The sequence below is a fragment of the Melopsittacus undulatus genome, chromosome 1, assembly GCF_012275295.1.
Source record: "Melopsittacus undulatus isolate bMelUnd1 chromosome 1, bMelUnd1.mat.Z, whole genome shotgun sequence".
NCBI classification, from domain to species: domain Eukaryota; kingdom Metazoa; phylum Chordata; class Aves; order Psittaciformes; family Psittaculidae; genus Melopsittacus; species Melopsittacus undulatus.
The window spans coordinates 116,963,902-116,979,383 of record NC_047527.1 but is presented as its reverse complement, the minus strand read 5'-3'; the positions used below and the strand labels follow the sequence as shown (position 1 = coordinate 116,979,383).

General features: G+C 38.7%; 1 protein-coding gene across 1 annotated transcript in view; it reads right to left on the bottom strand.

Annotated features, from left to right (window-relative positions):
- Positions 1-15,482, bottom strand: part of NEBL (nebulette) — a 90,959-nt gene that overhangs the window by 18,233 nt on the left and 57,244 nt on the right. Inside the window, exons 23-26 of the mRNA XM_034060521.1 lie at positions 13,039-13,143; positions 11,747-11,918; positions 8,267-8,359; positions 7,173-7,301 (exon numbers count right to left, since the gene is read on the bottom strand). Coding sequence (XP_033916412.1) covers positions 7,173-7,301; positions 8,267-8,359; positions 11,747-11,918; positions 13,039-13,143 — 499 coding nt within the window. The remainder of the gene's footprint in view (positions 1-7,172; positions 7,302-8,266; positions 8,360-11,746; positions 11,919-13,038; positions 13,144-15,482) is intronic.

The following is a 15,482-nucleotide window of genomic DNA, read 5'->3' as shown; positions in this document are numbered from 1 at the left end:
ACAGAAGTGACAAAACCAGTAGCCCTAGTAGCAATGCCATGACTCATCTACTATCACCTCACAAGTCAGGAAGACACTGTTCTAGTAATAGACAAATGCATACAGTCATTTCCTTGACATCATGGCAAAGCCTGAAATTTGTTCCAGTAGTAGCAAAGTGACCCCTGTAGACACTAGGTCAACTCCCTTAAAGACAAATTTCTACCTTCTCAAAGACTTAAACTGTTTGACATTTTAATCCAAAACCAGCATTTCTTCTGGTTATATGTAGTATGTTGTTGCTTTGCTTACTACAAACAATGGGCCTGAAGAAAAATATTCATTAATCTTACAGGTTTACTTGCAGCCTTCATTTTATCATGCTACTCTTTCTCTATACCTGCCCACACAGCTTTGAGCAGCTGAGTTTGGTTTTTGTGACTGGTACTGGATCATATACTCCAAATTAACTTCCATATCTTACATTGTACCATATATTAACACTCTAGTGTTAAAAAGTCCTTTCTTCCCCTCAGACTCTGGAGATTGAACTACTGTGAAAAACAGATATATGTAAAGCGTTCTAAAATAACAAGCCTTTAAAAAAAGTCTCCAATATTGTGAACTTGTGCTACTTTCAAGCATCCTTACTCTTACCTCTGGGAGAATGGAACTAAACAAAACAGTCTTGAGCCATGAGGGTGTGAGCTAAATGCCATTTTGACCTACTGAAGTAAGTTACTAGCAAAAAATGGTGGATAAATTTTATATGAAGACCTTAAAATAGGAGAACATATTTTTTATTAAAATAAATACTTTATCACAACTTGTGAGAAACTTCGTGGAGACCATGGATACAAGTAAATCCAATCAGGTGATATCTGTGGTCCTTTCTGTCATTAGACACTGGGAACTTCATAATTATACATAAAAGTAATTCATCTCCTTTATGGAGTAAATGCTTGAAATACAAATGCAACTGTCCAACACAGAATGGATATGTGTTGAATCATATGACTCAAACTCTCCTGGTGCCTAAATGCAAGCTAACATGATGGGACCTTACTTGTAGGGTAGAAAACGAAGCAAAAGAGTGTGTGAACTCGGTAGGTGGGAGGGAACAGAGTGAAAACTGCACAGAAAATCAGGACAGACAGAAAAGACTTTCTAAAGAAACAAACAAACAAACAAAAAAACACAAACAAAACAAAAAAAAACACAAAAAACAAACCCCACAAACAAGCAGTTGAGAAATTTGTCAGACACAATGCTGTCTAGAAAGAGCTAAACAGCAAAGAAACAATCTCTTGTTGCTTTTTTCCTGTGGTGTTCTGTGAAGAAAGAATTGCCTGGTCTGTCTTTATAAACAGGTGATGGAACAACTTATTCTTGATGCCATCTCTAGACATATCAAGGATGAGGGGGTCATTAAGAACAGCCAACATGGTTCTACCAGGGGAAAGTCATGTTTGACCAACCTTACAGCCTTCTATGAGGAAGTAACTAGGTGGAGGGATGATGGTAGAGAGGTAGATGTGTTTTTCTTGATTTCTGCAAGGCATGTGATACTGTCTCACACAGCATTCTCATAGACAAGCTAAGGAAGTGTGGGCTTGATGATCAGATAGTGAGGTGGATCAAGAACTGGTTGAAAGGAAGAAGGCAGAGAGTTGTGGTCAATGGCACAGAATCTAGCTGGAGGTCTGTGACTAATGGAGTCCCTCAGGGGTCGGTGCTGGGACCAGTGCTGTTTAATATTTTCATCAAGGACCTGGATGAGGGAACCAAGTGTACCCTCAGCAAGTTCACTGATGACACTAAACTGGGAGGAGTGGCTGACACACCAGAAGGCTGTGTTGCCATTCAGCGAGACCTGGACAGGCTGGAGAGTTGGGCGGGGAGAAACTTGATGAAATTCAACAAGGGCAAGTGTAGAGTCTTGCATCTGGGGAAGAACAACCCCATGTACCAGTACAGGTTGGGGGTTGACCTGCTGGAAAGTAGTGAAGTGGAAAGGGACCTGGGGGTCCTGGTGGATAGGAGGATGACCATGAGCCAGCAATGTGCCCTTGTGGCCAAGAAGGCAAATGGCATCCTAGGATGCAGTAGAAAGGCTGTGGTTAGTAGGGCAAGAGAGGTTCTCCTCCCCCTCTACTCTGCCTTGGTGAGGCTGCATCTGGAATATTGCATCCAGTTCTGGGCCCCTCAGTTCAAGAAGGAGAGGGAATTGCTTGAAAGAGTCCAGCGCAGAGCCACAAAGATGATTAAGGGAATGGAACAACTCCCTTATGAGGAGAGGCTGAGGGAGCTGGGTCTCTTTAGCTTGGAGGAGACTGAGGGGTGACCTCATCAGTGTTTACAAATATGTAAACGGTGGGTGTCAGGATGATGGAGCTAGGCTTTTTTCAGTGATATCCAGTGACAGGACAAGGGGCAATGGGTGTAAACTGGAGCATAGGAGGTTCCATGTGAACATCAGGAAGAACTTCTTTACTGTAAGAGTGACAGAGCACTGGAACAGGTTGCCCAGGGGGGTTGTGGAGTCCCCTGCATTGGAGATATTCAAGGCCCGCCTGGACAAGTTCCTGTGTGATGTACTCTAGGTTACCCTGCTCTTGCAGGGGGGTTGGACTAGATGATCCTTCGAGGTCCCTTCCAACCCTTGGGATTCTGGGATTCTGTGAAACAGAAATAAATCTGACATACATACATCTCAGCTTCTCTTTCTGACAAAAATAATCTGAAAAACCTTCTCAAAACTGAATTCATAGATCCATGTCTGAACAGCTGCAATGCCAGTGTTAAAAGAAGGATTGAAAGAGGTTATATTCCTTTTTAGCCAAACTGGAAACTACTACTTGAAAAACATCTGAGAATGTTTCAAGAACTAATGTGGCAACAGCTATTTTAGGGAAGTGCTACAGAGTGGTTTGCAGGTAAAAAGGAAATCTTTGTTAGGACAGTAACTAATTACAAAGCATCTAGGCAGACTGAGAAACTAGTGCAACATCTTTTGTCCAGTATGGAGAAAAAATCAATTATACCATGAAGTAATAAAGTCAACCTTGAAATACACTATCAGGGACAAGCTGTAAAAAGGATGAACAAAGCTGAAAAGTAATTTCAAAATAATTTCAAAATTAAAATTCATTACTTTCATCAGGCTTACTGGAAAGCCATAACAAATGTTACCTATTCAGTTTTACCTGCAGTAGTCTAAAAGGGAAAAGAGGGTTTTCTTAAACATACATCATGCAAAAATCTACTGATTTTGTAGGGAGGCGCATCTGGCTCAGCTCAATATCATCATCTAAAATAATGGTCAGGGAATCAAACAGGAAGAGTAATTCTAGTGAACGAACAATGTTAGTAGCCTCCCTGTGATGTTACTGAAATTCCCCGAAGAGAAGAGACAGTTATGCCTTTAACATCTAGTATGAAGCCAGGGACCTAGTTAAAGGCTGGGAGAGTTGGTTAAGGAACAATTCCATCAACACTGGCAGTGGAAGACTTCAGTTGGGGGTCAAATACTGGTAAAGTTATCTAGAATAAATTAGCAATAAATCTGAAGGATGATGAGACAAGTCCAAAGACACTTAGACTTTGTAAAATTGGTCACAGATCTCCAATTGACTTTCATGTTGGCACACCATCAGATTGAACATCTGCCAGCAAGAAACACTGCTAGATCTAAAAAGACAAACTCCATGAGAAACAGCCATGAAAACTCGGCAATATGGATTTGGTTCTCATTTGGTTCTCATCTTAAAATAAGATGCCATAAGAGATACTATATAAAGGTCAAGGGCAAACTCACCCTGTGGCTATGTGCATAACAACATTTGGGATACGATGCTGTCATGAAAAAGGATGGTATTTTTGACAAAAGATGCTATCTTCTGTTGTTTTGGGTTTGTTTTTTGGTGTTCACGGAAATGGCATTTTCTTGTAAATCGTTAGGATTATGTCAAATTATTTAGCTCTGGCATTTATTTCTCCCCTGCAATGGGAACTGTCTGCAAGTGCTCAAACTCTGGCTAGCCAGCTGGGTCAAAAGCGGAAACAATATCTTGCTAAAATATGTTGGTCTTGGCAAGGATCTATTCAACACATCACCACAACAATATATTTAAATAGAGACACAAAAAAGAAAGCTTGCTAGTGCCAAAACAACCGGGAAAATAAAACCCATTTCCTATTCTCAATATGGCAAGTAATAAAAAATATCTGTTAACAATCAAATCAAGCTGACAAAACAATGTTAAAATGGCTAGGAATATAGCCAAAAAAGATCAGAACAGATACAGAGAGACAATATGCACTGGACTGCAAAGGCCACGTCACATTATCACAGAAAAACACATAAAATCCAACATTATATCATCTATTTAAATATTTGGGAATATAATTAAAATGTCAAATAAAGATGAACATACATGATATAGGGGAATACAATTCTGCTAAAGATGTTCATTTCCTTCTTTGCTCAAAGTTAGTTCTTCAGTCTGAACACTTTTTTCCTCATCTTTTCTTAATCAGAGCTGCTTCTCTGTATTCACATGGCACCTAGCACAATGTAAACATCCTAAACACTAGCCACTATAATAACATATTGCTCTGGTGACTGGGAGAACATAAACAGGTATAGTCTACAATTAAGATGCCTTAAAATCTTCTAAAAGCATGGGTAATTCAAGGATGCCAGGCAACTAAATGTAGCAGTACCTTTTAATATGTTCTTGAAAAAAAAAAAAAAAACTAAACACCAAAATAAAATATATTAGTAACCCTTTGGAAACCTTTTTCAATGCATATATTTTCACAGCTGAGGAGAAATCATTTTTTTTAAATATATACTTAGAATGCCATGCTTCTGAATACCTAGAATTCACCACTCAAGTCTAGTACCCACTGCAATACTACTAGGATGACTAGATACTTATTCATAATTTTAATAAATTTCATTCTAATCTGTGGTATGATTCAAGATGCAGTTTTGAACCTGGGAATGCAGGTTCTTAAAAGTATTCTAATATTAATCCATGTTCATAGAATCATAGAATCATAGAAGAGTTAAGGTTGGAAAGGACCTTAAGATCATCTAGTTTCAACCCTCCTGCCAGGGGCAGAGACACCTCACACTAAACCATGTTGCCCAAGGCTCTGTCTAACCTGGCCTTGAACACTACCAGGCATGAAGCATTCACAACCTCCCTGGGCAACTCATTCCAGTGCCTCACCACCCTAACAGTAAAGAACTTCCTCCTTATATCCAGTTAAATTTCCCATGTTTAAGTTTGAACCCCTTGCCCCTTGTCCTGTCACTACAGTCCCTAATGAATACGTCCTCACCAGCATCCCTGTAGGCCCCCTTCAGATACTGGAAGGCTGCTATGAGGTCTCCACGCAGTCTTCTCTTCTCCAGGCTGAACAGCCCCAACTTTCTCAGCCTGTCTTCATATGGGAGGTGCTCCAGTCCCCTGATCATCCTCGTGGCCCTCCTCCGGACTTGTTCCAACAGTTCCATGTCCTTTTTATGTTGAGGACACCAGAACTGCACACAATACTCCAAGTGAGGTCTCACGAGACCAGAGGAGAGGGGCAGGATTACCTCCCTCAACCTGCTGGTCATGCTTCTTTTGATGCAGCCCAGGATACGGTTGGCTTTCTGGGCTGTGAGTGCACACTGAAGCTGGCTCATGTTCATTTTCTCATTGACTAACACCCCCAAGTCCTTCTCCGCAGGGCTACTCTGAATTTCCTTTTTGTCCAACCTGTAGCTGTGCCTGGGATTGCTCTGACCCAGGTGTAGGACCTTGCACTTGGCATGGTTAAACTTCATCAGCCCACCTCACAAGTGTGTCAAGGTCCCTCTGAATGGCATTCCTTCCCTCCAGCATATCAATAGAACCACAGAGGTTGGTGTCATCAGCAAACTTGCTGAGGGCACACTCAATCCCACTGTCCATGTCACTGACAAAGATGTTGAACAAGACCAGTCCCAACACCGATCCCTGAGAGACACCACTCGTTACTGGTCTCCAGTTGGACATTGAGCCATTGACCACAACTCTTTGCATGCAGCCATCCAGCCAATTCTTTATCCACTGACTGGTCCACGTATCAAATTGATCTCTCTCCAATTTAGAGACAAGGATGTCATGTGGGACAGTGTTGAAAGCTTTGCACAAGTCCAGGTAGATGACACCAACTGCTCTGCCCCTGTCCAGGTGCCTGTGCCATAGCCCCATCACAGAAAGCCACCAAATTGGTCAGGCAGGATTTCCCCTTAGTGAAGCCATGCTGGCTGTCACCAAGCACCTTGCTGTTTTTCATGTGCCCTAGCATGCCTCCCAGGAGAATCTGCTCCAATATTTTGCCAGGCACAGAGGTGAGACTGACTGGTCTGTAATTCCCTGGGTGATCTATTTTCTCCTTCTTGAAAATGGGGGTTATATTTCCCTTTTTCCAGTTGTCGGGAACTTCACCTGACTGCCATGATTCTTCAAATATGATGGACAGTGGCTTAGTAACTTCATTTGCTAGCTCAACAGCTATGTTAAACAATACCAGACTATATAAGCTTTCCAGCTGAATATTAACCCTGTCCCCAAACTGCTGAGACCATAAGAAAACATTCATATATGAGAAAGTTGCCAGCTGATGCACTTTTTTTTTTTTAGCATAGAAACAGAGAGGCACAAGCACCTGTATAATTTAATAGGGGAAGAAGTACTTCAGCCACTAAAATACTATTATACACTTGATTTGCCCACCAAAAAGCACAAGGTAATTTTATTTTCACTTCAGAGGTGCATTTTTTCACTTACACTGCCTCATTTAAGAGAAGTGAAAAAAAAAAAAAACAAAAAAAAATGAAACAAAAAAAATTGATTTGTATACATTTTGCAAAAACACAACACACCTTGAGTATTGTAAATGGAAGTTAGGTGAGCTTTCAGGCTGATAGTGTTATCAAAATGGTGAAAGAGGATACACAATAAAGCAATATGGCATGCAAGAAACTGTGCAGTCTTTAGATTTTTCTTTGCTTTCTTAATCAATCAGATGACAGCTTATACAGTTTCTAATGACTTGTGACTATACAAGAATATGAAGTTAATACAGGCCTGTGAGGTCTAAACACACTGTGATAGTGTCATTAGTAAAAAAAAGGTGGGAATAAGGGATACCTCCTTCATCAGATGGCCTTGTTATCTCACTGCAGTAAGAAAAGGTAGGGTTCGTGTCTGAACCATCTGATTTATACTCTCCCAAACTGGTAGAATGTACATATTGCTTACTGTAACGGCTTGCTCTTTCTACAACGGTAGAAAGAAAGAATATCACAATAAATAGATGACAGAAGTGCAAAGACAAGCAACAACAAAAATACCAACACTGCTAACATTGATATCCATACAATGATTGCACTAAATTTAGAGAAAAGTAAATTGTCCACAATTCTGTATCCATTTTAAACACCATGACTTCAGAGTGTTGCTTCAAAATCAGGTACAACTAAACTTGTTCACTGCTTTAAAAGAATAGCAGAAACGGAAGGCAGGATTGAGAATGCTGGGTTAAAAAGAAGTATAAACATGAAGCTTATGAAAACTTCCAGTGGAAAATCAAAATGTTCCTTTATCCCAGCATGCATACAAATACATGTGCAAATACTACTTTATGACATTCAGAATATTTGAAGTTCCACTATTAGCAGCAACGAAAATAAATGTGCAAAATTAAACATTCAAACACTTTTAGGGAAAAAAAAAACAAACACTTGTAGAGCCAAAACATTGCTGTCTATTATTACATTACCTTCTCTCTTTTTCCATTTATGCTTAAATTATGAACACCTTGAAGTTGCAAAGAATAGCACAAGGCATAAGATCATGTGCCATATAAGCAAAATGTGCATAGAAAATAAACCAACTTCATAAATAGGCCACCTTCTATATCTCTGAAATTTTAGTAAGGTCAAACTACTTGAAGATTCTACTTATAGTGAGGACAAAGTAGGTCGGTGCTTTTTAAGTGACTGCTTGTAAGCAGTATGAATAACTGTCATTTAGTATAAGATTTATTTCACTATTTCTTATCTGCACATGTGATTATAGCTGAAGTTCCTATAAAGTACTGCTTTTAATATACTACAGTTATTTATATATATACGAAAACATAGTTACAAAACATATGGTTAGCACACTGACCAGGAAATTTACTGTATCGACTTAGTGTTATAAAAAGGTGAATTGGGGAAAAGACAGGATATAAGCAATACCAGAAAGCATATGCAGACTCCTAGACTGAATATTGTCCTCCAGAGGATCAATGTCGAAGATGGAGCCAGGATCTGTGCGCCAAACTTTAAGATCTTTTCCCAAAGCATAGAAATTATGACAGACAAACAACAAAGGAAGTAAAGGCATGAAAGGAATGACTTTAAACAATCAGCAACCAAATTCATCTAGAAATTAACCAAAAAATCTAGATATTCACTTGAAAGGACCAGAAAGCATTAATTTCCTGCTTAAAAGAACTTATGGCATTGATTTTAAACATTGACAATATTTTCATGAGACTTTTTCTCCAAAATTTTGGATTCTTTTTCTAAATATAACCACAGTATTTTTTTAAATCTAAACAAATGGGACCAAGTATGATATATTGGAGCTCTTTTCCACTAGCAGAACTAAAACCATCAGTTATAAGATATTGCCTCAGTCCAACAACAGCATCCTTACTCCATAGAGATGTGGCAGTATATATCCCATAGACTTGGGTATCAGGAAACATTTCTTCACCATAAGGGTTGTCAAGTATTGGAACAGGCTGCTCAGGGAAGTGGTGAAATCACTATTCCTGGAGGTTTTTAAAAGATGTGTATATGTGGTGCTTAGGGATATGGTTAAATGGTGGACTTGACAGCTTTAGGTTGATGTTTGTACTCTATGATCTTAAAGCTCTTTTCTAACTTAAACCATTCTATTATCTTCTGTCTAAAAATATAATAATCATTTAATCTCTCCAAACCAGTTTAAAATAAAACTTTGATGCAAAGTACAATCAGTTAAAGCATAAATCTATGCTTTCTGCTAAAGGTTTACTTCTTGGGCAGACCTGTCTGCAAGATTTACTCAATGCATTGGAAGTGGGGAAAATAACTGTCTTCCCAACTTGGTCCTTTCACTGGTTTGAGTGGCAGCAAGCTGAATAATGGGTTGGTAGGTAAAGTAGGACTGTGGGGGTCCCATATACATCATATTTCACATGATGAATAGCCAAAAAGAACAGACAAAACTAATAAAACAAATCCCATGGCTTCAGAATACATTCAATGTACGTATATTATGTGTTATGTACTGCAACTCCCATAAGGTGAGGCATAGTGCTAAGTCCCTCTTGACACAATGAATAAAAGTCAATGCAAAGTCTTTTGATAAACTATGTTTTAGTCCTGATAGTGATAAATTATGCAACTACATAAAGTAGTGACAGGATTGAGAGGGGTGGGGGAACTGGTGAATGCCCAGCCTTTCCTGTTTGATCATGCCTTAGTAAGTAAAAATATAGTAAGTACAGCTTCATGGCAGCATCAGTGCAGCAATCATTGATTTGTATTGATTTTGTCCATCTCTGTAGTCTGAAATAACATACAGAATCAGAATCTTGTCAACTTAAAATATCCTTATACTCACATGAGAGTTATGAAGGCCCTTTAGTCAAAGATCTGAAGCTCAGTTAGATTAATTCATGTTGATGGGTTTAGGATGGCTTTAGTAAGGTTAAAACTAGTACCTATTTTCCAAAGCAGAGGCATTCATTTTAGCAATCAGGCATTTTAATAAGTTGTTACAGCTTCACCGATAATACTTTAAAAAACAACCAGATGGACTCTAACACAGAGGTACTTTTGCTAACTGGCTGAACAATTATTAACTAGAAAAAAACACAGCTGTTTCTTTCAGTCTACAATTTTTTTCTAGCTGCCAAGGACATTGCGTGAGCAGGGAGCTCACTGCTTCTTTTCAAACAAGCAGATATTACAACTGAATTTCACTCTGAAAAAGCATTAGCCGAAATACCACTGTGTGTTAAGCTCACAGGTTTGTCATGGCCTCTTTTCTGTAAATAGTTGTACTATTTTGCTGTTTGGCAGGCCTTGGAGTTAAGAGTTCCTGTGTGTTTTGATACTGGAGTATTTTAAGGTGACAAACAGAACTAATATTTCTGGTACTTACAGCTCAAGAATTATCTCGTTGCTCATCCCTTTGTGCTAGCAAACCTTCAGCTACTGAATACAGGATTGGACATGATTCTTACATAGGGCTACAGTGCACATGCAGTGGAATAGAGAGTAGGAGGTTTGAAGTGCACACTAAACAGCATATTGCAACCTGTGTATGAAACTGCAGTTTTAAAGGAACTTTTATTTCTCTCTTTGGCTGCACCACTCTAGCCATGAAAGTGAGTTCAAGTTCTTGGGTCTCTATAGACAGAGATTTTCTGAACAAGTTGCTGACCCTCTGAGACTTGAACGGTCTTAAGAGCATCAGTACCTTCCCCAGGGAGAGCTCTCTAAACAGTTGCTTTTGAGAAATCCCTTCTGACATAAGGATGTAGCTATGGACACATAAAAGGTGGCTATCAAATAGAAAGAAATACACTTCTTTATGTGGTAGAGACTCATTTTGAGACTTCAAGAAAAAGACTGAAGCAGCATCTGCCAGGAAAGACATAGACATAACTAACCCAGCTTTAGGCAGGAAGTTGGACTATATCAGCCACAGATCAGTCCACTTGACCTGCAATTTCTCTGATTTTTGAAAGGTAGACTTAAAGTCAACCCCTGCTATTACTACTATGTATGAAGGATTTTAGATGGCTATCTCAGCATGTTTTTCTATATGTAGACCCTCTGGGGTCTACACTTGTAGAGCACAAAAATACGTCCCCCCCAAAAAAAACCCACAGAAAAAGGACACACAAAAAGAAAAGGGGGGGGGGGCAGTGGGAAGGAGGGAGAGAGTTCAGGAAAGGTCAGGTTACCATCTCCTTTGACACAGCAGACTTTCTAACTTTAAAGAGATTTCAAATATCCATTTTGATTTTGAGATAGTGTTTATTATGAATACCTCAAATTACATCTTAATACAATACTCTATCTCTACATACAAAACCAATCTGTATTCTGCTCCTTGAAAACCTGGTCCCATCTTGAACTATTTTTTAGTACACCATTTCTGAATAGTGGTGTTTTTACCAGAGATCTAATAAAATGTTGATGAATTACAGCTTGACATACTTTGAAAGCTGTGTGAAATTCTAAAACAAGAGGTAGGTGGAGCATGTGCAGCTCTGGAGAAATTGCTGAATAACAGAAGGGGAAATCTCAAACTGGTCTGCAACATTTAAACATTGACATCTTGGAGAATGACAGTTTTCATCATCTCACTTCTGTGCAAAATTAAGATTATTGCAGATATTTCTGCCTTTCTTGAAGAGTCAGAATTCAAACTTGAAGTAATTGCAACAACTACCCATACTTACAACTAAAAATTACAGAGCAAACGATAATTTATCTCCCATGTATTCCCATTATTACTTTCATAGAAGCTGGCACTGAGCCAGTAGAAAAACATAAGTTTCATGCTGTGAAGAGTGAAAATGAAATCTTTGTCTCGGTTATAATGGAGAATACAAGCAGAAGCTTTCAGCTTTCCCACACTGTTTTCAAGAGCAACATTACTTAACAACTTACCAACAATTATTCCAGGTCTTCTATCCATTTCAACAATATGTGGATGCACACCTTTATATGCTGCGTCACTCACAATTTGGGTGTTTTTCCGCACACGCTCTGTTACAGGATCATCTACCACTGGAGTGAAGCCTCTACCCTTTGTCTTCTCAAAATCTTCATGATATTTTACCTAGAAAAACAAGAAGAGTTACATTTTTCCCCAAGCTGCCATTGACAGTAAATGTTATTCTAACACAGGAATATTTGTTTCATGAGGTACTTATATTGTTTGGGTTTTGCACCATAACAGACTTGTTACACACATGAAATAAACTGGATGGCTGGCCAAATCTTTTCTCACTAACTTTCCTGATACTTTAGTATAATTTTTGCCTTTGTTTTCCACTGAATTAGGCATTAACTCAAGCAGCAAAGCATCATCTTACAGTCACACAGGACAGGAATAGTCTGTGAGGTCATTTGGCCCATTCTCTTCTTCTCTAAAATAGGATAGCTCTCTACTGATGTAGACAACTACATCTAGACAACTAAAATTAGACAACTAAAAATGTTCAATCAGTAATAGTTCCAAAGAACTTAAGTATTTTCTTTCACTGGGAATTTTGATTTTATGCAAGGTGTCATGCAAAAGGTACTCTTTTGCTCTTTTATTTTACCATATGCTAGCTGTCTTTAAATATACTTTTTAGAAAGAACTGCAGTTATTCTAAGAAGCTTGCTTTCAAAAAACAACAACAAAAAGTAATTAAAACCAAGGACATTAGGGTAGAAAGAGTTATACAACCAAGTGTTGCAACAAAACCAGTATTAGTAAGAGTTATAAAGGTAGTACCCCTGATTATGCATATTTACTTTTTAAATAGTCTTAATCATCAAAGAATTAAATTGACAAACATTCTCACACAAGCAAATGCACACAAAACAACTCATTCCAAGAACAAAAGTCACGCAGAAACCAGGAACGTGCACAGGCACAAGGTGAAGTGTGTCACCTAATCCAGTGAAAACTGTGTGATGCTCAAATGAGGCATGTACTTTTTTAAAGGAAAAAAAATCAAACAAAAGATCAGACATTTAACTGTTAGAAAACTGTTTATTAGTATTTTGAAAATGTTCATTACAGTCATATGCAGTTAGCAAACACTCCATCAACAGGCATAAGAAGAAAATATTCCTTCCATACTTGAGCACAGAGTTTCATTAGTTACCTATATTAATGGAAGGCAAAATCCAGTGGAAGTCAAGTGCCATTCCTTAGTATACTCAGTTATAGGAAGAAAGTACCCTACCATTGAGATGTTGTTTTGTGTTTCTTTGACATGCCTTAGCTCAGGTGTGTCTAGAAGCACACTACATCTACCTTTCATCTGCCTCTGATCACTGCTGTACTTGACCTGCAAAACAGCAACAGCACACATGAAGCTTTTGTTTATAGTAGAAAGGATGGTGAGAATCACACTGTGCAACAGTAAACCTTTCCAAATCATGTTAGACAATGTTATTCTTGTTTTTTCCTTTACATTCTTTGTCTAGTAACTTATTTCAGGAGGATACTGATGAACTAGTATATCAGAAAGGCCACAGTGCAAATTTATTCCATCAATCACTTACTTGAAAACAGGGTTTACCTGAAAGCTGAAACTCTTGACTAAATGACATAAATAATTAATTTGTGAACTGAAAAATAAGATAAAAAATAAGAAAACATCACTGTGACTTGGATGTCTTTAAAACATATCTGTATGGCTGATGATAAACTACCTTCCTACTACCCGGACAGACCCTGATTCTGTCCTCAAGCCTGCTCCAGGTTGGGATTAGCTGAGAACTCCTGGGTCCCCAGGGAATTCAGCTCTTACAGATTAGTCCTTCGGCACCCTTCTGAGTCTTGTTTGGTGGTTAGTCTTTGCCAGCAGCACAAAAACAACATGTCTGGTACAAATGTGAATATCCTGTTTCCAAAGAGAATATTTGGGCTCTCTTTTTCATCAGTAAGAATAGAACCTCCTGTCACATTTCTCCTAATTCGCTTCTTTTGTGGCATTTCACATATTTATAAAGATATGAAACTTGGTTCATTACCCATTAAAAAGGGGGGGGGGGAAGGGCGAACCCACTCAAAATCCTAAAACAGTTAAAGTAGTTGCTCTTACATGTTGGTTATACAGTGAATACTCTTACAGTTTCTTCTGGCTGGTTGAAATCTACTGTTAGTTAGAATCATAGAATCATAGAATAGTTAGGGTTGGAAAGGACCTTAAGATCATCTAGTTCCAACCCCCCTGCCATGGGCAGGGACACCTCACACTAAACAGTGTCACCCAAGGCTCTGTCCAACCTGGCCTTGAACAGTGCCAGGGTCAGAGCATTCACAACCTCCCTTGGGCAACCCATTCCAGTACCTCACCACCCTAACAGTAAAGAATTTCTTCCTTATATCCAGTCTAAACCCCTGCTGTTTAAGTTTCAACCCGTTACGCCTTGTCCTATCACTACAGTCCCTAATGAGTAGTCTCTCACCAGCATCCCTGTAGGCCCCCTTCAGATACTGGAAGGCTGCCATGCAGCCTTCTCTTCTCCAGGCTGAACAATCCCAACTTTCTCAGCCTGTCCTACACTGCTTTGTATCCTGTGCATTGAATGTTAGTAAATATTTTAGATCTACCTATATATTCACACTCACAGTATTACCTCTCAAATCAGTTGTGATGAGAGAAACCAAGTACTGAAATTGTCTAACTCTCCTTAAAATTACATAGTACCTAAGCACAACATCCCTATGAAAATATGAGTGTTGGTGTTTAGGTTCCTTTGGTAAGTCTGAAGCAATGTACAGAGAAATATAAATATATGGTACTGCATATTTAGAATAATAGAATCATAGAATAGTTAGGGTTGGAAAGGACCTTAAGATCATCTAGTTGCAACCCCCCTGCCACAGAGCAGGGACACCTCACACTAAACCTTGTTGTCGAAGGCTCTGTCCAACCTGGCCTTGAACACCATCAGGGATGGAGCATTCACAACTTCACTGGGCAACCCATTTCAGTATCTCACAACTCTTACAGTAAAGAACTTCCTCCTTATATCCAGTCTAAACTTCCCCTGTTTAAGTTTGAACCCGTTGCCCCTTGTCCTGTCACTACAGTACCTAATGAAGAGTCCCTCCCCACCATATTTGTCATGGTTTAAGCTGAATCCAGGACAATATTCTTCAAACCCTTCTTAATTAAACACATTTTCTTAGCAAAGATATTCAGCCACATATGCCTTTGAATATAAGACATTTTCTGAACAGAGACAGCCAACATAGTTTGGTTTTCGTGTACTATTCCTTAACATAGAAGAGTATTTATTCCTGTAAATCTTGAGAAATGAAGTGAAGAAATCACTTGGGAAAAGATTAAAAGAAAGCTTAATTTTCAGAAATAAAAAAAAAAAATAAGCCTAAAATTGTTGGGAAGTTTTCCTCTTATTTTTAACTATGCACCTCAAAACTAATTGACTTCAGCAAATAAATATGCATAAGCATTTTAAGACTGCTTAAGATATGTAGTTACAAGGTCAGATTCTGTTCGTCAGACAAAGCCTCTGACAAATTCAACCTACTTTACTTTTCACTCCTACACTCAGTTTTAAAGTGTTCCCTACTACTAATTCTCTTCTGCCACCTTGAAACAGTGGCTTTGCATTAAATCTGTTCTATTTACCATCTACAGAGGCTTTGTTACTG